At 40.1% G+C, this 21,908-nt stretch overlaps 1 protein-coding gene across 9 annotated transcripts in view; it reads right to left on the bottom strand.

Annotated features, from left to right (window-relative positions):
- Positions 1–2,516: 2,516 nt before the first annotated feature.
- LDB2 (LIM domain binding 2) overlaps positions 2,517–21,908 on the bottom strand; it is a 207,258-nt gene continuing 187,866 nt past the window's right edge. The window contains exons 6-9 of one of the 9 annotated variants that reach the window (XM_015862864.1): positions 14,307–14,430; positions 13,027–13,178; positions 6,583–6,725; positions 3,567–3,857 (exon numbers count right to left, since the gene is read on the bottom strand). In XM_015862864.1, coding sequence (XP_015718350.1) covers positions 6,621–6,725; positions 13,027–13,178; positions 14,307–14,430 — 381 coding nt within the window. In that variant the 3' untranslated portion in view covers positions 3,567–3,857; positions 6,583–6,620. Of the gene's footprint in view, positions 3,893–6,582; positions 6,726–13,026; positions 13,179–14,306; positions 14,431–21,908 lie in introns of all 9 variants that reach the window. The other 8 variants (XM_015862866.2, XM_015862865.1, XM_015862859.2 and 5 more) reach the window with 8 other exon arrangements.

Genomic DNA, 21,908 nt, shown 5'->3' with positions numbered 1-21,908 from the left:
TTATTTGAAGAGTTTACCATAGGAACATGGTAAGAAAAGCCCACGCAGTATCCAACACTTGGGGATGGAGGAAGCAGCAATGGAGAGACTGCACGGTCATCTGCTGTGCATAGCCAAGCAGTTCATTAAGCCAGTTTTATGAATAAGTGAATAAATAAAATCAGCTAGCTCCATCTGTTATTCACCCTAACCACAATAGGGTGGATTGATAGCTTATAGAGTGGGTTTTTGAGGAGATATGGAAAAAGTGCCCTTCCAGATTAATTCAAGGACAGCACTCTAAGGAGCCCGTTACCCATTTTTCAAACGTTCTTATGTTTATTTACTGAAACAACAGGAGTAATATGACATCATAAATCTTCTAGAAATTGAAATAGTAGTGCCAGCCTTGAAAGATTAATAATAAGGAATGCTTTTTAGAGTGCGCTCATGGAAATGTAATATGAATGATTAGTGTTTTTGAACATTAGAATTACAGTGTATAATTGTAATGTTATAGCAGCTATATAGGAGGCAGTGATCCCTTAATGGAATACAGTGTGACTTTAATTATTTACATGGAAAAATCACTGCTGATACAGCCCCTGAATGATAGACCTGCAGTTTCATACACCCTGCAAGTGTTGTGTGGGAACAACAATGCTATCTATGCTGATATACCCAGCCCATGTTTATTATTTATTCAGTTATAAATTCTACCCTAAAGGGAGCTATGGTTTAGATCCTAGGGAAACCAGGGTGTCTCAGGCTGGTGAGGCATTGGCACAGGCTGCCCTGAGAAGTGGTGGAGTCACCGTCCCTGGAGGTGTTCAAGAAAAGGGTAGATATGGCACTGAGGGACATGGTTTAGTGGTACGGTGGTGAGGTGTGGATGGCCACTAAACCAAGTGGCCTTTCCAAACTTAATGATTCTATGAGTCTCATCCTCAACAGCATGCTGAAAAACATAGGCATATATATTTGGGATGCATTTTAGTATGTAAAATCAGAAAAATAAAACAATCACAAAAAAAAAAAAAAAACAACAACAAACACCCCAGTTGTTCGGGTGCTATAGTAATGCCTGTAATATCAAAAGCATAATAAAATGAAAAGCAAAATGTTACTATACTGCACAAAAGGCAGGACCTCGTATATTCAGTGATGTGTGCCAGGAATTCCTTTCCCTCTCCCTCTCCCTGTGAGTATGGCCATGTGCAGGAAGCACCTCGCAGATCACAGCTGCTGGGGGATAAAGGTGTGTGCCCCTCTGCTCCCAGCCCCAGCTGAGGGGCTTGTGCATGCCAGGCTATCTCAGAGCAGGCTGCCCTTGCCTGGAGACCTTGCTGTAGAGACTTGCTCCCATGAACAATTGACTTGATAGCAAAGGAAAGAAAGAAATGGCATTTTAAAAATCCTCCCAGCCCCAGTCAAGGGACTCATCGTAAAACCATCAGACAGAACTCAGCAGAATGGAAATCCCTGCTCTGATAAGGCCCAGCCACGGAAGGCGAGGGAGGCCAAGTTCAGGGTGGAAGTGCTCCCGCTGGATGCCCCGCACTCCCTCATGCCTGGCTCTCGCTGCTGTTACTGACTGACCTGTGCTGTTACACATCATTAATGTTAAAACAAAAGAGCAGCTAACGACATGGAGCTGCAAGTGGTTCACACCTGAACTGTAGCCTGTCCTTTATGATGGAAAAAAATACTAGTTTGGTGAAACACTGATTCCAGACATTCCTGGTTGTAAAGGACAGAACTGTTTTTCTTTTGTTGTCTCAAAGCTTGCTTCGTGAGGCCTTTCTGATGATAAGATTCTGACTGGCGACTGCTAACTATCTAGGAGGGTGGGTGGGTGTTATTGTGCCACAGTACCTCTGCTTATGATTGCAAAGATAAGCAGAAGCAGGACGAGCAGTCTTCTTCAGGGGTGCTGCTCAAAGGAGCTGACCACTGCAGAAGGTGCCAGACTTGTGTCTGGCAACAGAGACCCCCCTCCTTGCTGGCTTATCTGTTGGGCCAGGTATGTCACACCAAACTAAGGAGAAAAACAACCTCACAGAAATGGAGGATAAAAGGCCCTCGCTAAACTGGGGACTTTGGAGACAAACTCCCAAAGACACCTTTGATGGAGAATTCCCTGACGGGAAAACCTCGTCGGAAGAACCCCCGGGACCGGCTTGCTGCGGAGCTCCCTGGCTGTCTCCCATCCCCTGCGGTGATCAGACGAGTTCCTGAGATCAACGGACCTACTGTGTACCTCGCTGGACCCACGGTGGTGACTATCTCTTTCGCTCTCTGCAAAGACTCCTTGCTTATATTTCCTACTTTCCCTATCGCCTACCTTCCCTTCCCCATCTCCCTAAAAACGGCTAGGACTTTAATAAACTGATTGGACCAACATTTGAACTGTTGCTTCTTAATCTCACGCCGGGTATACACATATCAAAGAACCTTGCCTCCCTCCTGTAAATTGGAGCGAGACACTGGTGCATGATCATGAACACAGGCATGCAAGGAACTGTAAACGCAGTATAGAAGAGCACATTTGTTAACACAGTTTATTGGCACACTTATTGGCAAAGCATACATAAAATACGGTTGTATTATATAACACACTGACTCACTGTGTCTTTACATGATGAGTTGAACATATTAATATGTAAATGAAAAAAATTAGTTTCTTTTATAAAGTTTCACATAAATACACCTGGAACCCATAAAAAAAAAAAAAAAAGAAAAAAAAAGAAAAACAAACCAAACAAACGAAAAAAGAAAAAGGTTTGAGGGCTTTACAAAAATATTATACAAGAAATATACTATGAAAAGAAATAACAACAAAGCCAACTCAGGTACAATAATAAAAACACAAAAGTTTTAGATTTATTAAGCTGCCCACAAAGTTAATGGATTACATGGCTTTAAAATATCTGGATCGACAGCAATTTTACAAAGCATAAACTCTCATAGGATTGGGTGTCTTTTTCCACATAAAAATATTTCTCATGTCTTTGATGAAAAAAAGACATTTCTTGTTTCAGGATTTTCATTAAATGATGGAAAGAGTATCTACTGGCATTGGCTACGTGTGAATTAAAAACGCTGGATCCTTTAAACGATTAACCAGTGAAAGAAAAGTCAAAGAAAGAACAAAAGTTACTTTAAATTACTTTTCCTTAAAAGCTGTTTTTGTTTTTTCTTTTTTTTCTTTTTTCTGAAACAAGAAATTCCAGGTGCAAGTCGAAAAGCAGAAAATATTTTACAATTGTAAAAAGTTGTACATAGTTACGTTAATGAGATCCTGAGCACTGATGATTTGGTAAAATATGGCCATTGTTTGATGAGGAAAAAAACAACCCCTCCAATAGAAACGCATCATCAGAAATTTGCCGTGAAACGCTATTTAAGTTTCAATTATTTTAATGGAGGTCAGTGCCAGTATCGCGCTGTACATGAAAGCTTCCAGGAAACGTATATGGAAGCTTACATGAGATTTTTCTCTAATTAAAAAGAAATCAGATTGATTTAGTTTAGAAATAGATACTGTATCCATTGAAAGGTTTCTTTAGCTTGTTTCGAAGGATGCTGTGAAACAGTAATTAATAACCCACTGACATACATGGCAGTGGGTGCTGCTGCAGAACAACCTATTGGGAAGCTTGCGGTGTGGGGTTTTCAGATTTAGTCTCCTGGTTAGCAGGAGGTTTGCTGTTCCACGGGCTGTTATTTCCCAGTGCAGGTGAATTGTTGAAATCTTCTTCATCATCCATGCCATTTGCTGCATCGTACTGTGTATTCTCTAATCTAGTGATAAGCCTTTCGTCTTCGTCTCCAAATTCGCCTCCCATCAGAGTTGGTTCTCCTACCACCATCACATCCTGTGAACAGCACCCAATATTTGTTATATGGAAACCTTGAGAGAGAAAAAATCAACTTGAAAAAATTATGTTAGAGAATCTGCATCTCTTAATTTTGTGACATTTGAACAACAGAGTTAAAAGTGCCTGCACAGTAAGAACCAGGAGACAGGCTTACACTTTGTTTCTAGTTAAAGCGAAATACCATTAGCACAACATCTCTCTAGCCGTGTGCTCATGGTTCTGGATCTCAGGAGCCCAGAAGAGAAAAGCAGGTAGATGGAATTCTTTTTAGGTAAACAAGCAGGCTATGAAACTGCCTTAAAGTCCTGCTTGAGGAATTCAGGCTTTATCCAGTCTTTCTTTCCTGAGCCATTTCATGAGGAAAGGCACCAGGGTGCTTCTCAGTTGCAGCTCTGTGCTACGCATCTTTTAAAACTAGATTTAAAGAACCCACATTTCTTATCCTTGGACTTTTCAAATGTGGAGCACGGCACTCTAATAAAGATGGTAACTCTCTTATCCTAAGCCAGCCAAGCCCTTTTACGCATCCAATATACTTGACATTCTGCTACTTAATTATGGTAATTAATTTAGGTAAAGTTTTCGATAAAAACAATGTTCACACTGATTTGACAATTTGCATAGCTAATTAAGTCATTAGCAAAAACCTGCTGATTGCCAACAAGCCCTGAATTTACCATCTGTTATTTCATGGTGCCTGTCACCTAACTCCATGTAGGCAACCCTGCCGCCAATCTGTGCAGTAAGAGGACCAATCTGTCCAGCTGGTACCATAAAAGGAAGATGAAGAGGGCTAATTATAATTACACTGATGAAACTAGTAGTCATCAAAAACTGAAGCATGCAAGAAAGAAAGGATTCATCTAATCACTGCTTTAGGTACAAATTGTCCTTCCATGAAAACAAGTAAACCGCCTACTGTACTCCAGTGCATCACAGATTTGCTGCAGTATATCTAAGCAGCATGGGATAGAAAGGTGCAAACTTGAGATTGGAAAGCAAAGGTGCAAAGCCAGAGAGCTCTCTTGTTCTCTCTGAAAATTAGGCTGCTGTGCTAGCCACTACAAGAAGTATGTGGGATGCATATTTTCATGAAGCTCAGGTGGCAGGGCATCAGGTAACATTTGGCTAAAGTGCAGTCATTCCAGATGTCTAGCTTTCTACCTGCTGACTTAACAAGCCCTTCACAGAATCCTAGAGAACAACAGATTCATGTTTTAAAGGATCTGTTCCTCCTTATGAATGTAAAAGCATTTGTGGAAAGGAAACAGAAGACAAATGCTTGCATATAACGCTTTTTGTTAAAATCTGCTGTGTACTTATTTCCCCACAAAACAATACAAATTACTGCCTCTATTTATGCTGCTTCTTGCTATCCCTTAGCAAAGGCTGATATGCTACAGAAGAATGTTTACATCACATCTTCAGCCTGTGCTGCGTGACAGATTTGTGAGTAGATGGTTACTGCTGCATATCTTTTCACATTCTCTACATCTCGTTACTCCACCTATCCATAAAATCCTTTGTTAAATCACGCATAGCTTTGAAACACAGAAGTTTAAAAGACAAAGGTGTTTATAACCAAAAGTCTCTTCTAATTCATTTCAACCCCCTAAACAACAGAAAATGTATAGTGTGCACTGCTGAAGCTGACCTGACCTCAATGCATTGTGAGAGCATTAACGACAAGAGACCTGGCAGAGAGCAAATTGGATCGGAGCGTGCAGTGATACGTCAGGCAAAAAGGACCGCAGTGACTAAGATACGGAATCACAGACCTAGGTGGCAATATCTCCTTTTACTTCAGTGCTTGTGAGCATGGACCCTGATGCTGCCTCAAGCTCTGTGTGTTGCCATACCAGGAAGAGGTCAGCAACTTGGATGAGACTTAGAGAAATGCATCAGAAATAACTACAGGGCTAGAAAAACTGGCTGGGGAGGCCATGGAAAAGAATTAACTGTGTATTGCATTGTCCAAATGACTGGGAGGGGTAAATATCCTTAATAGCTGCTAGTGCTGAAAGAAAGAGTATTATAAGTCTAGGCCAATCTGAAGTACTAGGGCACTAGGATGATACTAAGTAAATGAAAATGTAACCCCCACTGATAAGACAATATCCCTGTTGCTGAGAACTGCAGGCTGAGGATTAATGACCCCAGTAGAATAGTGCTAGCTTCACTGATCGGGTCTCCTCACAATGGACTGGGAAAAACCTCAATCTGTGGTAGGGGATGTTCGTGCATCAGTGGGGAGATACTCAGTGACCTTGTAAGTATTTCCATCTCTAATTTCTCAGGCTCTTTGCAAACATTATTCCTTAATTTAATGACACCCACTGAGAGGACAGTTTGCACTTATATTTCTCTCCATGCCACTGAGTCTTTCTCTCTCTCTCTCTCTCTCTCTCTCTCTGGGAATTAAACTACAATTATATTGAGGTTAGTGGAGTTTTCCCTCATTCTATTTAAGAAACAGATATCACAGCATTAATTACAAGACATTAAAAGTATATATAATATATGTATATATATGTATCTATATATGTATAATCTTGACAATCCTGCTGCTTATACTATGTCAGGCAAAAATACTTTCTCAGGAAGCGCACATGCTGGTTCCTCCCCAGAGAGGATTCTGCTCCTCAGACTGAAAAGCTGAAGACCCCACCGAGTGTACCCCATTGAACCTCCACTCACTAATTCCCGTGCAATGACCACCAACCTCTGAGGAGGACTGGAAGTGACTCCTTTTAGAGCCCCTCAATGCTTCTCCTTAAATTGGCCAGTGGGGGTCACTGCTGTTGAATGACACAAGGCTCCATCCCTCCCAGGGTTGAGGCTGCAGCTCTGGAGTGCTCCTAGCTCCTGCTCATGGAGTGAGAAGCAGAATCCAAGAATTAAACCCTAGTCTCTTGCACGCAGCATACACTGCTATGGCCTAGTTATGGTAGCACATATTTGACTAGATTAGTTTAAAAAAAGATTTAGACTGTAGTCACTCAATCTTATTAATTTACTCTGTGATTAGAAACAACATTTTTGGTCAAGGAATGTCTCACGATAGTAAAATATGATTTCAGTGAAGCACTGTAAATAATGCAGTGGCTGTTTTACATCATCCAATAGAAATGTATTATTTTATATTATAACCACAAAGCAGCTTTCATTTGTATCACCCCTTTCGTCCTGCAGTATCCCTAATCACTATCCAAACTGAAGTTGATGCACATAAACTACACACAGATCACTTCAGACACAACTCAAATGCAAGCACTTCTATTTAACAGACCCGTTGTTTCTCAGGCTTCCACTTTTTTTATACCTAGCCTCAACATTTAGCTCCGCAATTCCCAGTTACATAACTAGGCTTTTTAACATGGGATTTTAAAGATCATCCTGTGACTAATCAATGCCTTACTGGTATATGGAGGTTAAAAAAAATAATATTACAGTGAGCAATGTAAAATTCCTCATGCCAATGTCTGCCATCTTTGCTTTGTCATTTTATTTTGCTTTGTTGTTAATTTCCTTTGTTAATATATAAACCAGCTCAGGTGTCACAGTCCTCAGAAGTACACAAGAAGTGCTTCACAAGCCTGGGACACCTAAAAACACCTGAAACTATCAAGTCGAAGTTTTAAACAAGCCTCGCGCTCCAAGGACTGAAAGTTGCACAAGTTTTAGCAGCCAGCACATCTGTAAGTTCAGTCAAAATAAGAAAGTTATCTATGTATCTCCTCCTTACTTTTTTAGTGATAGTGCTGATTATTTTAATAACTGACTTTGTATCTCCTTGCCACAACAAATATTAATTACTGAGGACCCCACTGTTGCCCTCCACTGTAATGGTCACTACCAAGATAAAAACTTGCCATTTGTGTTGAAATGATCTGTAGAAACAGAACTGACATTTTAATTAGGTTTCAGTGTAAACACTTTCTAGAGGAAAATGGTTATCTTTCACATCTCATCATAGTCCTCCCTGTTAACTTGACATTCTGGCCTTGTTTGGTACATTTTCCTTAAAGTGCAACAACTGGAAAACAGTTTGCTCACTCTCATCTGCTTAAGGCTAAATCTCAGATTCTGAATTGCACTGTTCTGAGACACAGTATAATTTCTGACACTAATCTTCTAGCCCTACAACTGCAGCTTCTGTAGTACAACATCCATTACAAAACACCTGAACCTACCCCCTTTTTCTGAAACACGTAAGAGATTGTATTGCTGCCTTTCGCATTAGCAGGTTTATTTATGGATTTGGCTTTCTGAGGAGCTTACAAAGAACTACAAAGAGAAATAGAGATTATAGAGGTATGTAACACTTTTAAAGAGTGCAAGGGGGCTTTAATTAAGACTCTGGATGTAACAAAGAACATTTGATTTACTTAGCGGCATGTAGTGATGCTTTATTCTTTCCAACACAAATGATATCTCATTGGGTTCTTGGTTACGGTATTACACGCAACAGGATCTTCATTAGTAAATGAAAGCCTACCAGTTCTATAGAATCCTAGAGCAATGGTTCTTAGAATTTGCAAGAATTGTGGACTGCTGTCACATTTTCAAACTCAAAGAGATTAAAATAGATCGATGTGAATTGTTTTCATTAAACTTAACTGAAAGTGATTTTTAAGCGATATGTCTGCATGGACAGCTTCTGATCATCTTATACCTGTAATCCTCAAATCACAGCGTTGGTTTGCATACAAAGGTCTGGTCTCAAAAGACAGCTTTATTTGAAACAGAATAATAATAATAAAAATTAAAAAAAAATAAGAAAAGAAATCAGATCTCAACCTGTGAAGAGGCAAGAAAATGGAGCAAAGATGTGGAAGAACGCTGCAGTTAGCTTCGAATACTAGAGGAAATCCGTGAAGTGGAAACGATAAACAATGAGTCACCCAAATCGGATATCTAGCTTTCCTTGAAATTATAAGAGTGATAACATTAGAAAGACAAGCTTTGCGTGACCCTTGTAGGAGGAGTCTTGCCTATCTTTGCTCTCTGTTTGGAGGAAAAAGGTAATCCCAGTAACAATGGGTTGACGTTTTTCCAAAGATCAGATATGATCAAGATCAGGAACAAATCTGAGAGCAGTTCTAATGAATGGAATCTACTGAGACTAAGACAGATGAGTGGACATTTCCTGGGTCCCTGTTTTGTCAACTTACTCTACATCCCAAACAAAAAGGTGTACATTTGTGGAAACATTGGAATTACTCAGCCGGCACCATCAGGAGCCTGAGATAAATATCTCAGCATTTATGCTACTGGATGGACTTCAGTGGCATTTGGTTGTGCTTCCAATGAGCTGCAGCGTATTGCCTCAGCATCTATGCATTCAAGTCAAAAGAATCACCAAACAACTGAAAGGCCAACCTACACACAAGTGTAATCATGTAGCACAGTGGCTAACTACATTTGACTGAAGAAAGCTCCCAATATGTATGAAAGTGTTAAACAAGGGCCTTGGGAAGAAGTAGTCCCACTGACAAGAGAAGATGCTGAAGGTCTGCAACCAGTAGCATGAGAACTAACACAAGCATGGAAGCCACATTATATGGAAAATAAGTACAACAGAGTGCAAGTGACTGTCATAAGGGCAAAACATTGTATTTTATTTAGCAGAGCTGAGGAAGTATAAAAAAGCTAGAGATATGAGGACAGCATAAGAGTGACCCTGTAGAAAATACTGATGAGAGTGAGCATGCATATCTACCCACTGTCAGAGACCCTTAAGATAATTTTGAAGACTATGTCATTAAACACGTATCAGAACATGTGAGCATGGTCAAAGTGCTAATAAATTTAAGGCAACACAAAGGGCACAAACAATACTGGTTGATTAGGTTTCAGTAGCTGAACTTCAAGTTGCAGCACTAAGCTGACCCACACATGGAAATACAACACAATGATTTCACTTTCTAGGTTTGGACTTGCATTGTCAGTGCAGTCCCTGCTTGAAGAACAGATCAGAAAATACACAGGTAGAGGGAATGGCACTAACTCCTATTAATGAAGAAGCAGCTATTTAAGACAAAAACAGCTACATATCAAACTTTGCTTAACATTATGTATTTATCTGAAGATCTGCAAGGTGTCATGGAGAAAATGAGAAACGTCTGAAGCTTCAAACTTTCTCACAGCCAACAGCACCACAACAGCTTTCAAGTCACTGTCCTGAAAATTTACAGATGTGAAAATCTCATAACAGAAACAGAAGCTAATGGTGTGAGTGAGAAGACTGGATGAGAGATATGCTAAGTTCACCTACTTTGTAGAGTGTACACAGCATTACTGGAGAAGCAAAACTGAATAATTATTAACATTCTAAATCAAGAAACATTACATAGAGTAGAGGTCAAGGAAATATTCTCTAACCATGATTAATTTACTATCAAAGAGAAAACAACATAGAAGCATAAAACAGACAGGAAATTAGATTCTACAATGGTGGAAAGGCTATATTTGCTAGCTGGAAAGAAACCATTGGAGAGAAAGAAGAAGCTTACATCTGGACTATATGATTTTACATGAATGCAGATGTGGCATGAATATGAGACCATTCCCGAGGTTCTCCAGAAAGGATGATGGGAAAAATGGAACTGGAACCAGCTAAATTGTTGTGAGCCATGTGGACAGAAGCAGCAGTGGTTTAATTCCTTTATTCCAATAATAACACTTTTAATGCAGAAAGCAAATAATTTCAGAAGTTGAAAGCTTTCCCATGTTTCAAGGCATCTTCAACTGCGTATTAGGAAAATAAAACACTAAGTACTAACTGATTAAGTGAGGTAAAGTTAAGAGAAAGAAACAGGGTATCTCTCTTATGAAGATAAGTTGAAGGACATCTGATAATGACTGGACAAGGGGAAAACTAGAAGAGGGGATTTAGGTTAGATGTTAGGAAGAATTCTTTATTCAGAGAGTGGTGGGGCACTGCAGTAGGCTGCCCAGAGAAGCTGTGGATACTCCATTCCTGGAAAAGCTCAAGGCCAGGCTGGATGGGGCCCTGGGCTGCCTGAGCTGGTGAGTAGCAACTCTGCCCATGGTAGGTGGTTAGAACTTTAACCCTTCCAACCTAGGCTGTTCTGTGATTCTATAAAGAGAAAGTAAGTTAATGCCGTCTGCTGCTAACTTCAGAAAGCAACAGCATATCTGCTATAAGAAGGCCCACATGAAAGAATGCATAATTTTGAAGAAACACAGTAACATCTCCCTATTTAACTGAAAAGTGTTGAATAGTTTTACACCAAAATATCATACCACTAAAATTATTTTGAGTTCTGTCTATCCTACAGATTTGCCCAAAAATCATTTCCATCTGGTTTGCTATCTTTGCCTTGGGGAAGATGGGAAGAACTGCTGGTATGTCAAATCAAACAGCTAAGTATTTTCCACTGTGCTAAGCAGAAGAGTCCTAAAAACAGAACCCAATCCTCCATAAAAGAAGAGTTTGGACCATCTCGTTATTTTGGTACAGGAAGCAAACTATATTGAAAAAAGCACAGCTACTCAGCTTCCTAAAAATCAGTGAAGACTGAAAATTCATCCCTCATATCATGATAAACTTCATCAGGATGCCTCAGATGCTCAATTAATATCCCCATCAGGAAGAGTAGCCTTGACTGCTATGCCTGTAAGGAGTAGCCTCGTAATACCTGAATCAGCTTGAGTATCAGGGGGAGTGACAGACAGCTATCAGAGGGTCCAATTACACTCAAATGTATGAGTACACATGGCTGCCACTGAGGCCAACAAAAGTCAACGATGCCTCTCCTGAGAGAGCAGGCCTCAGAGAAGCAGGAGGTCAGACCCTGCCTGCGCTGAATGAAGCTCAGGGCAGAGAGTAGCCACGATAAAGTGATCTTCCTGACTTTGAAACTTGGAGACAGCAGGGAACCAGGGGGTTGCTCAGTTTTACACCTAATTGCTGTTTTCTTGTAAATATGGTTGATCATTGGTCCAATGGGATTTCTGGCAGACACAGTCAGTGAGGCAGAATGGTCTGTGACATGAGGGGATCAGGTAGCTGGCATTCTGACTGCTTTGTGCTGCCAGAAAAGCCCAGAGTTGCCTATATTAGGGAAAGAATCTGAGTCTAGACATAGGAGCCATGTGAAAATTTTAATATGACTAGGAGAAAATATGAGTTTAATGTACTGAAACTCAAAGCTGTTGAAAGCCAGTGGATTGCTGAATTGGTTGCTAAACAAAAATCTTCATTTCATTTCACCAGTGTTAGTCTACTCCTCTTTTTCATCTGGGTATTCGAGTTTTCTAGGAAGTGACTGCTTCATGCTGACAAAAGGCCTGTATTCTTTGTCAAGCTTCAGAAGAAACCTAGCTCTTTCCTATCTGCTGATGAGAAATCCAATAAAAATCCCTGCATGTTATCCCTGAGATACCACATTATAGTTCCTATACTACCAAATGAATCTTCCTAGCTTTAAAATGCATGAGCTATCTTCTTATTGATTAAGACACATTTTGTCACAATTCAGGGTAAGATTAACCCTATATCGTGACTAAGGAAATAAATGTAACATCGTTAAAATGACAAGAAATGACTTGGTGTTTCCCTACATAATTAGGATGCCAACAGTTACAGCTAGCAGGGGGAATAAACTGAGACCCATATTCAAAGGAATCTATCTTCTGCAAATGGAGTGGTTTGATATAGAGATAACATCTGCAGGCAAATTTACTCATAACTTGTTTTACTTCAGCAACTGAACTCAGCACCAATTAGAGATGAGGTATTAATGGAGAGAGATGAGCAATCTGCTCAAGAATGATAACGCTGCTGCACAGGGGCTCATTCTCACTTAGCAGTGGGCGGGTGGACACTCTCAGTGCTCATACTACAGCTGGAAACACAAGGCCCAGTTGAGTCCTACCACCACTGGAAAAACTACTGATGAGTTGGCTCCAGCCCTGAAAACTCATATCCACTCCTCAGGATAGCCCTGTGTGAGCGTCGGTCATTAAAGCTTAAAGCTGCACTGAAGAATGGCTTCTTCACACCTCCCTACTAATTCTTCAGCTTCCATGGTGTACTATGCAAGGTTGCTTACAGTTTTGCTCAAGAATGCACCTTCTTTACAAAGAAAGAATTAAAGCGCTGTAAGTGATTCAGGCCTAAAAGCAAAGAGAGACTTACAGGTACCTGACTTGATAGACTCAGGTTTGCAGCCGCTGACTTTTTCTTGCTGTTGGTACTATTTGCGTTGTTCCCAGCACTGCTGTTGGAAGTGCTGCTGGTAGAGTTTTTCCTTTTTCTCCGTTTGGTTGTAGGTTGTCTTGTGGGTTCTGCTGCAATACAAGGGTAAGAAGGAAAGCCAATGGCAGATACTGTAAAGTGTTTCAGAAGCGCTGAAATATTTTTTATATCTTCTTTTAAATTCACAAGTTTATTATTAGTAGTAATAAGTAGATTTAGATATGAACCTTAGAATAATACTCGAACCAAAGCCAGTGGTTTCTGCTTTCAATTTTGTGTAACAGACAAAGTTCATTTTTCCAGATTATCTATAATGATATAAGAAAGTATTTTACTAGTGGGAGTATCATGGTAACAATCAGGAAATTCAAAGGCACTGTGCAGTTTGCTAAGAGTTTTGCTAACCAAAAATCCAGGTCCTGTTCTGATGCAGGTCACAGTCTCAGCTGCCCCAGCCAGAGACAAAGGGACAAGGCAGCTTTCTGCCCTGCTGGCTGCTATTGGTACAGTATATGAGCGAGTAGCATGTAGTTCCCTTCTAATGAGGATATGGGCTTAATCTTTAAAACTGACACTCGCAAGCAACATGTTAAAGAGTGCTGAATGCCAGTTCTGTGTGAATCTTACAAACTTAGACCGAATCAGAACAATTACATAACTTCTCCTAAACCAGAGTAGAATAAAGGTGGCAGCTGCACTTTTCAAAATGTGGCTTTGGCACCCATGCAAACAGACTTAAACACACAGAGCGTTAATAATCTGAGAAAAGGGAGAACTATTATTTTGAGGTGTATGAGGAAAAAGACTAGGTCCAGGCCTGGAAATTTCATTACATGGGTCTCAAAGACAATTAATTATGAATTGTTGCTATAATTTCAGACTCACGGCAGGAAGCTGACTTACACAAACTATGAATTCTAATGGAGTTAGCAAGCATTTTGCATTCTATCTACATGAGGGTTTTTTTTTGGTTTTTTTTGTTTTTTTTTTTTTAAATAAATTATATCCTATGCATTTGAGTGTGCACATTCATAGTACTTGCCTTACATTATGTTGCATCAGACTGAAATCATGGAAAATTAGGATCATTTTCAGGAATACTTCTGGAGCAGTGTTAATTGTTATTACTTTGCTTTGCAAACAGATTTGTAGCAAAATTTCCCAGTGTTTTGATATTCTCTTAATTATAAAAGAAATAAAATACTGGCAATCAAACATACCTGGTGGGGCCACCATTCTCTGCCATTTTTGAAACAAGCAAGTCTTCAAGCAGTCTCGAGGACTTAGATTGTAAGTTTTATGTCTTGACATCAGTTCCTGCATTGGCTCCAGTATTACACACAACTGGAAGAAAAAAAAAAAAAATCAAAATCAAATGATTTAATCTGATGAGAGATTCAGCTGATCAGTATTTACATAGCTGGAAGGTACATCCATGGCTTTTTTGTTTGTTTGTTTTGCCCTTTGTAACACAGCATGCCTCATATGGCTTAGTTCAATCTGCGCTGCGATTGCAGGATCAAAACTCTGAACTGAGAAAACTTTTGCTCACTATTTGACATCTTAAGTATTAAAAACAAACAAAAACAGATAAACTTCAACATTGGTCTTCCAGACTACACAGATTTTCATGCTTGATTGGCAAAGCTGCAAAACTGACTTAATAAATCATAAAATGCCCACAGCAGGTTATCATTCCAGTACAGCAAATGTACACACAGTGATCTCCTGACCTCCTGCACCCCGCAATAAGGCTTTCTCAAGAAGGAGGGCTGTGAAGACAGTCTTTTATACTGCTGTTCCATGCAAAATAATTCAAATAATTTTGCTCTCTTCTTGTTATGAGGACCACACATTCTCTTCCCATCACATTAATGACATGTCCAAGAAAAAAGCATTTTATTTTCCTTGTCAACTTGAATGCTCTATTACGTTGAAGCTGAAAATTTCCTGAAGCAAACCCTCTATTCAAAAACAGTTGCTTCTTATACATTTTCTATCTATCTGCTCACTTAATAATTAAAATCACTGTTCACTGCTTTTTGCTCCTGTTATCACAGCAGATCTAACATAAAGAACAGTGAGCTGGTTTCTATTTCCCCCTGTTTATCACCACAGAATCATTTCCAGTCAACTAAACCTTATGCAAAGCCGCAGAAGACAACAGAACTGTGCATATGTAACCGAGGGCTTACTCTCACTTGCAAAATCCTTGTTTTCTGGTTGTCCCACATATGAAAAACAAATCTGGATTGGCCTCTAGCTTCCACCTGAAATTTGCAAGGCTGACACACAGGAGGAAAAGGTTCCTTCCTTGTTAACTGAGCACATTTGAGAAAGAAATAGCTGACACAGAATAAACATGGATCCCACATGTCATTTTCAGAGGCATGTGCAAAGCAAAACTGCATTTAAGAGCAGGGGAAGGTTTGGCTTTTAACCAATAGGAGTAGGGCAACAAGTTGGTCAAATTAGCAGAGGTTAGAATGGCCATTGCAAAAGAAGGACAATATAATTTGATTCTTGTTTTGCACAATAGTCCCTTACTGGAATTTAGTAGGTCTTGCTAAAGAAGCACCTTGGATTTCTTTCAGCATGCGAGGTTTTCTTCTGTGCTTTTAAGACACAAAGCAAATTCCTTTCTCTGGGATGCACTTCAGATCAAAGTTTGTTCCATTCTCCCATGCATACTTACTCTCATTCATATAAACAGAGACTCCAAACATGCAGGAAACATGGTTGAATTGGAGCTGCCATGAGGACTAAGAGATGAATTCAGAATTTAAATATTATTATGCATTGGCGCTATCATCTGATAAGCCTTTCATTAACAGCCGTTAAAACAGAGATAACATAAAGCAGCAGGGAGAATGAAAAGCTCCAGAATGAGGAATTACTTTTTTTCCAACTACAGAAATTGAATCTGCAATTGCTTCATTGACTTATTTTTCTTACGTGGGCTTTTTACATATACTTTTGTGCACAAGCATCTGCCAAGTAATAGACAGAGAGCTACTATCAGACTGCACACGGGGCTCAGGCTTTCCCCTGGTACAACAGTCTACCAAAAATTAAGAGCATCAGGTTCTAAAATGCACGCAGGATCCAGTTTATACAGTGAATGAAATGCTGTATTTTGAGTTCTTATTCAATTTATTCTGTAACCTGCAGGCACTACCTCAAGTTTTGGGTGTGCGTGAGAGAGGCATTTGTGATCATAATTGACACCATTGCTTTGGTTTTCAAGAATCTGGGTTTCTGGCAGGGTAGTCTAAATTGTCTCATTAGGCACAGATACTAACTAGCATGGAAAAGATAGCTGTGATAATTCTTAACAAACTAGTTAGCCTGGGCAGAGCACTCACTCACACAGCTCCACTGCTGCTAGGACTAAATGTAAATACACATGTAGGGACTTCCAAGATTTCCTTAGGGACACTTTATTCATGACACATTTACTTCTCCATATATATTTATTGTTGGCAACAAAGAGAACGTCTCTTCTTTATCATCTGGCAATGATGTTTCCTATTGTGCACAAACTAATGTGCACTGAGAAGAGCTTTGCAGTCACTGCTGTCTGTGGATCTCTTGGCTAAGTTAGCAGGCCTATAATTGCTTTCATTTCAAACACAAGATTAAAATTGGATACACGCCCAAAACATAGCAAGACCTGACTGACGTTGCACACATGGACTCAAAATGTTGAGCACTGGGGCCCCTGCACTGAGACATGGGACACTATCAACTTCTGGGTATTTAGAAGCTGAACAGGCTCACATGAATTGCTCTTCTGGTTCTGGGGCTGGAGAATCCTCAACCAATTTCTCCCTCTGAAGTCTACAAATTCTAAGGTCAGCCTTGGATGCATGAGTTATAGAAGGGTATTGCTCTCTATATTGACAAGCCCATTTTAAAGGCATTTAGCTCATGGAAGTGGACGCAAATGTAAAGTGAACTGGATTAATGGTGATTGATATTAAATCTCACAGTCTTTTTCCGTGTTGAGACCTGCCCAATATCTAATGTGACTCAAAACAAAATCCCTGAAGGAAGAAAAGATCTTGATCTGATTATCTCAAGTCTGAGGTACCTGCCAATGACTATCTGTGTCTTGGTTTTTGCAAAGATATAGGCAAAAAATGCAGGGAGAAAATGCACTTAATATACGGGTTGGCCAAAACCACAGAACATAGAATAGCGTAAGGCTGGAAGGGACCTTGAGAGGCCACCAGTCCCAAGCTCTGCTCCAGCAGGGACACTTGCCCAGGACTGTGTCCTGAGCTCTGCTGCCTGCTACCTCCAGCTGCTGGTGAGCAGGGCAGCTGGCAGACAGCTCTGACTGTATCATTTTACAAAGTGACTCCTTAAAACAAAGCTAACAAAATGTTTTACATACTCCTACATTCATTTGCATACAGAAGAAGCCTGAGGCTTTGACTGTCTATTCCCCGCAGATCGCCCCATCTCACTGTGAGATTCCTTTTCAAAATATCTATTTCAACATTTTTCAAGGACTGGATAATAAAATGTACAGCCCTTTACTTTAGCACTATAATAATGATATTTCGAACACCAACAAAACCAATTTCTTCTGCAAGTATCTGCACAGCTCAGAACCAGTCACCCAGGAAAATACCCTACAGACTTAGAAGACTTCTGTGCAGTGACAATGTATGATCACAGGAATAATTTCTACATTTCTAGGGACCCAGAACCTTTAATAGCAAAGCCTGACAAGACAAAGTTAGACAGTTCCAAGCTCCACACCTAGGCAACACAAAAGGTGGGACTCATTAGCCTGCACACAGGGCCTAGTGCCAACTGAAATGCCATAGGTAATGCTGGATCTAATTCAGCTGATTCCACTGCCCAAGAAAGACACAAGGCTCTGCGTGGATGTTTAAGGCTCTAGAAGCTGTCTTTAGTGCCTGGGCAATGGAGCTAAGTCTAAGATTGAAAGAAAAGATATGCTCCTTAATAGCTTTTGAAATACATATATAAGAACAAAGATCATACTAGAGAAAACACTTTCCCTCTGCAGTGCTATAAGATACTGAAATAACATGACTCTTAATAACCCAAAATGATTAGAATTAGTTTCCGATCATATTTTGTTACTTGAACTCATCACTGTGATACCTGACCATTGTTGCAGTTTCATGGTGAAGAGCTGTGGGATTTGGTTCTAGAGAGGATCACAGCACTTTTTACTGTGAGAGAAGTCCCTGGCATGGGAAGTTTATGTTCTTGGATGCCCAGCATACACTGGGCACTGTATATGCATACATTTTGGTGTTGTATGGAGTGTCAGTGACTTTGGTAGAGTTCCATTTGGATTCTACGGACAATTCATCAATTACAGGGCTCACATCCAGCTTGAGAAAATGGTAATGTTATACCCTTGGGGCTCAGGGAAGTGAAAGTAGGGAACATAATAAAGCACATGGCTTTTTGCATTAGTAAAGCACACATCTGGAAGGATTTGATTTATTTTATTTTTGTAATGACTTTTTCTTTTTTTTTAAAGAGAAGACTAGAATTTATAGGTTTCAGAAAGCCGTGTGTTTTAGAAGGGAGTTATACGAGGAGATACCAGAGGCACTGCAGACAGGAGTCAGAGGGTTCTGAGAATATGGATCCACACGTAATTTCCTGTAGTGCTTCAGTTATCAGCAGAGCCAAAATCTGCTTGTGTAAGTAAGGGGTCAGATTCAGCTCAGAGATCACTCCAGCCACACCAAGAATGCATTCAGCTTTGTGAATTTTGTTCTGATGTTGGCTTTCTGTTCTATTCTGAGAAGAGATGTCTGTTCAGATAGCAGTGAGGATTAGCAGAAAGACCCACATGGAAGCTCTCTTTTACCTTACTTTAGCATGGCATACATAAGCTTACATATCCTATCGCTAATTTAATTTCTGTGTGCCCTCTCAGGGAAGCCTCTCGTCTCCATTAGAATTTTCCCAGTTGTTATAGTGAATGCCTGACACACTTCTGGTGAGGATGCTGCAGTTCTGCCAGCTCTGAGCTGCAGGTGGCAGAGCTGACCCAGCTAACAAAGCTCTCCCCCTCCGCACAAGCTACGGAGCACAAAAGATCTGGATCGTTTCAGTTGCTCAATGCCTTTTGCATTTTAAATAGAATTCAGCCTTGAGTCTTGCAATACTTACGTGGTGAGACTGACATAATCACCACGCCAGTTTCTATAAAGAAGGAAACACATTTGGCACTAGACAGCCAACGAGTCCCAAGTCTACCAGAAGAAGCCATTCCCATCATTAGCAGTTTTGTCCATATAAAGCAAAAGTTTCACTAGCCACAAGTAAATAACAGAATTATCTAAAATTTCAAGTTGATGACACTCAAAAACATTAATGAACGATGAAGTAATCTCAGTATTTTTGAATCAAACCAGAGAGGGACCTAATGACAATAATAGTAATAGTAATAGTCTCGTGCGGGTTGGAAGGGACCTTAGAGATCATCGAGTCCAACTCCCAGGATTTGAGCCTCTGTGCTGCAGAGCGGCACTTCTACCACTTGCACCACAGGGGGGATTTGAACCCCGGGCCCTGGTGTTGCAAGGAGGCATTCCTACCACTGCACCACCGGGGCACACACATAAGAGCCTTTGCTGAAGTTTCAAGAAATTTAGTCTTAACTCTTTGACGCTTGACACTTTTCCTGGTTTAATGCCTGTATTAATCACTTGAAAACTATGGAAACTGTTGAATAGCCAGAGCTCATAGAGATTTACAGCCCTTCATAAAAGTGACAAAACACATTTCAATAGGAGTGTTAGTCACTGTCTAATGTTCAGGTAGGATGTTGACAGTGAAAGAACCTCTGTAACAGATGCTGCAGCCTTGAAGGGGTCCAGTGCTTTCTTTCAGATCTCAGTATTTTCCCCTCCATGAGATTCAGAATTATTAACTAACGAGGCTGACCACAATGGTATTTTATTTCTATGCTGAGATTCAGCCTTTCCTCTGCATACTCTATACATGTGCTAAAGACATGTGCTCCAGTTAACGTTGCCAATGACATTCTGGCCCCAGTGTATTTCCCTGGGAAAGGACCCATTGACTACAGTGGGACAGAACTTTGGAAAAGAACTGAAATATCTTTGCATGCTGTTTTATGGATTACCACACGCACAGATTTTTGGGAGCTCACGACATGTTACTGATACAGCTGCAGCGAGGAAGGGACACATAGTAGGTATTTTTTCAGCCAATGTAGAAGAGCTGTACCTGAAGGTCTGACTTGTATGAGCAACACCAAGGCACAGTGCTCTGCACTCCCAGCATTATGGCAAAGAAACAATGATGCTTTGCTGCAGTCCTGCATACAGTTCATTCTCTGGAGTTAGAAACAGGGGAAGCTTATAGCAGAGTTTAAATTTCTCTGCTCATGCTCATTTTTCAGAACTGATGGAAGCATCGTTCCCCTGCAGAACAGAGGGAGGAATGAACATTTCCTAGGAACATATTGCCGCTTCTTTCACTGGACGGCTTGCAACACACTGCCAAAAATAGCTTGTGTTTTTTAAGAATCACATGTGAATACAGAACGTTTTCATCTTAAAAACTATCTTTGTTTTCCATTAACAACAGGGAGATATATAAAAGAAATGTTTGGAATTTTTTTTTTTAAGAACCAAAAGAGGGTATTTTTTTTTGTTTTTCTTTTTTAACATACTTGTTTTTCTGGAGGGGATTGCTTCTGCTTTGTTCTAAGCTCCTGCCCAGAATGTCAAGACAAATTTAAGTCTCTTCCATCAGAGCATTTCAGTGGATCAGCTACACGCATGCTCCTTCCCTACATGATACATCTTAAAACAAAATAAGTGTTTCTGAGATTCCCGTCGCTCTTGATACCTGCTTTCACTTTTTCAAGAGGCCAGATACGCTCCTGCTGAGATGTGGAACCAAATAAGAAGTTTTCATTGTGTGATCACCATGTAGTATATGTCAGGCTTTGCTAAATAAATTACCAATTCTTAGATGTTGCACAACCTAACGTAGCAAGCAGTAAATTCAGTAGCCACTTTGGTTTAAATTACAAAAGTAGTTCATTGAACCTGGCTATTTAAAATCCATCTGAAATCCACATATTTTAGTTATGATGCCTCAGACAATCCTTGAGTCCGAATGAAAAGGCGGCTCTGAACTCCAATACCTTAAACAGTCCCATACTGTAGGCTATTCCCTGACTTCTTTATTGTGACTACTGTTCTCTCAATTTTTCCAAATCCTTCTGTTCCAAAGACTCTTAAATTGGCAGTGTGTAAGCAGATGGAAGTCCTTGGTTTTGCTACATAGGTAAGGAATAATATGAATATTTTATATTTACACAGTAGGAAAAAAAAACAACAAAGCTTGTTAAGTATGGTATAGGAACATACACTGTATTTACTCCTAAATTACATAAACTTACTTTACACATATAGCAGCGAAAAGGTTTGCTTCTGAAATTTCTTTCTTTGGGCTCTGTCTTAAAAACTCACAGAGATTAATGCGGCTGCACCTCTCAAAGAAATTGTTTTATACCAGTTTGGAGCTCGGCAAGACAGAACTGCATCAGCCTGAACTTGGCTCACATTTTAAGTACGTCTCCAAAACCATATGGAGTGGATATTTTGTGTTAGTTTTAAAAAATGTGGGACGAGTTTCTGCAGCACAGTTCTGCAGCAAGAGCAGATTCTGGGACAAGTTCCATAGCCTGAGATTTACTGGGTCTGGGATATACTTAATAGCCATCACTCCACACAGGGTAAGGTTCCATATTTTGTGATTGCTCACCATGCTGAGTCAAGAAA

This window comes from Coturnix japonica, chromosome 4 (genome assembly GCF_001577835.2).
Source record: "Coturnix japonica isolate 7356 chromosome 4, Coturnix japonica 2.1, whole genome shotgun sequence".
Classification (NCBI taxonomy): Eukaryota; Metazoa; Chordata; class Aves; order Galliformes; family Phasianidae; genus Coturnix; species Coturnix japonica.
The sequence above is the reverse complement of the archived record's forward strand: the minus strand, read 5'-3'. Positions and strand labels throughout refer to the sequence as shown.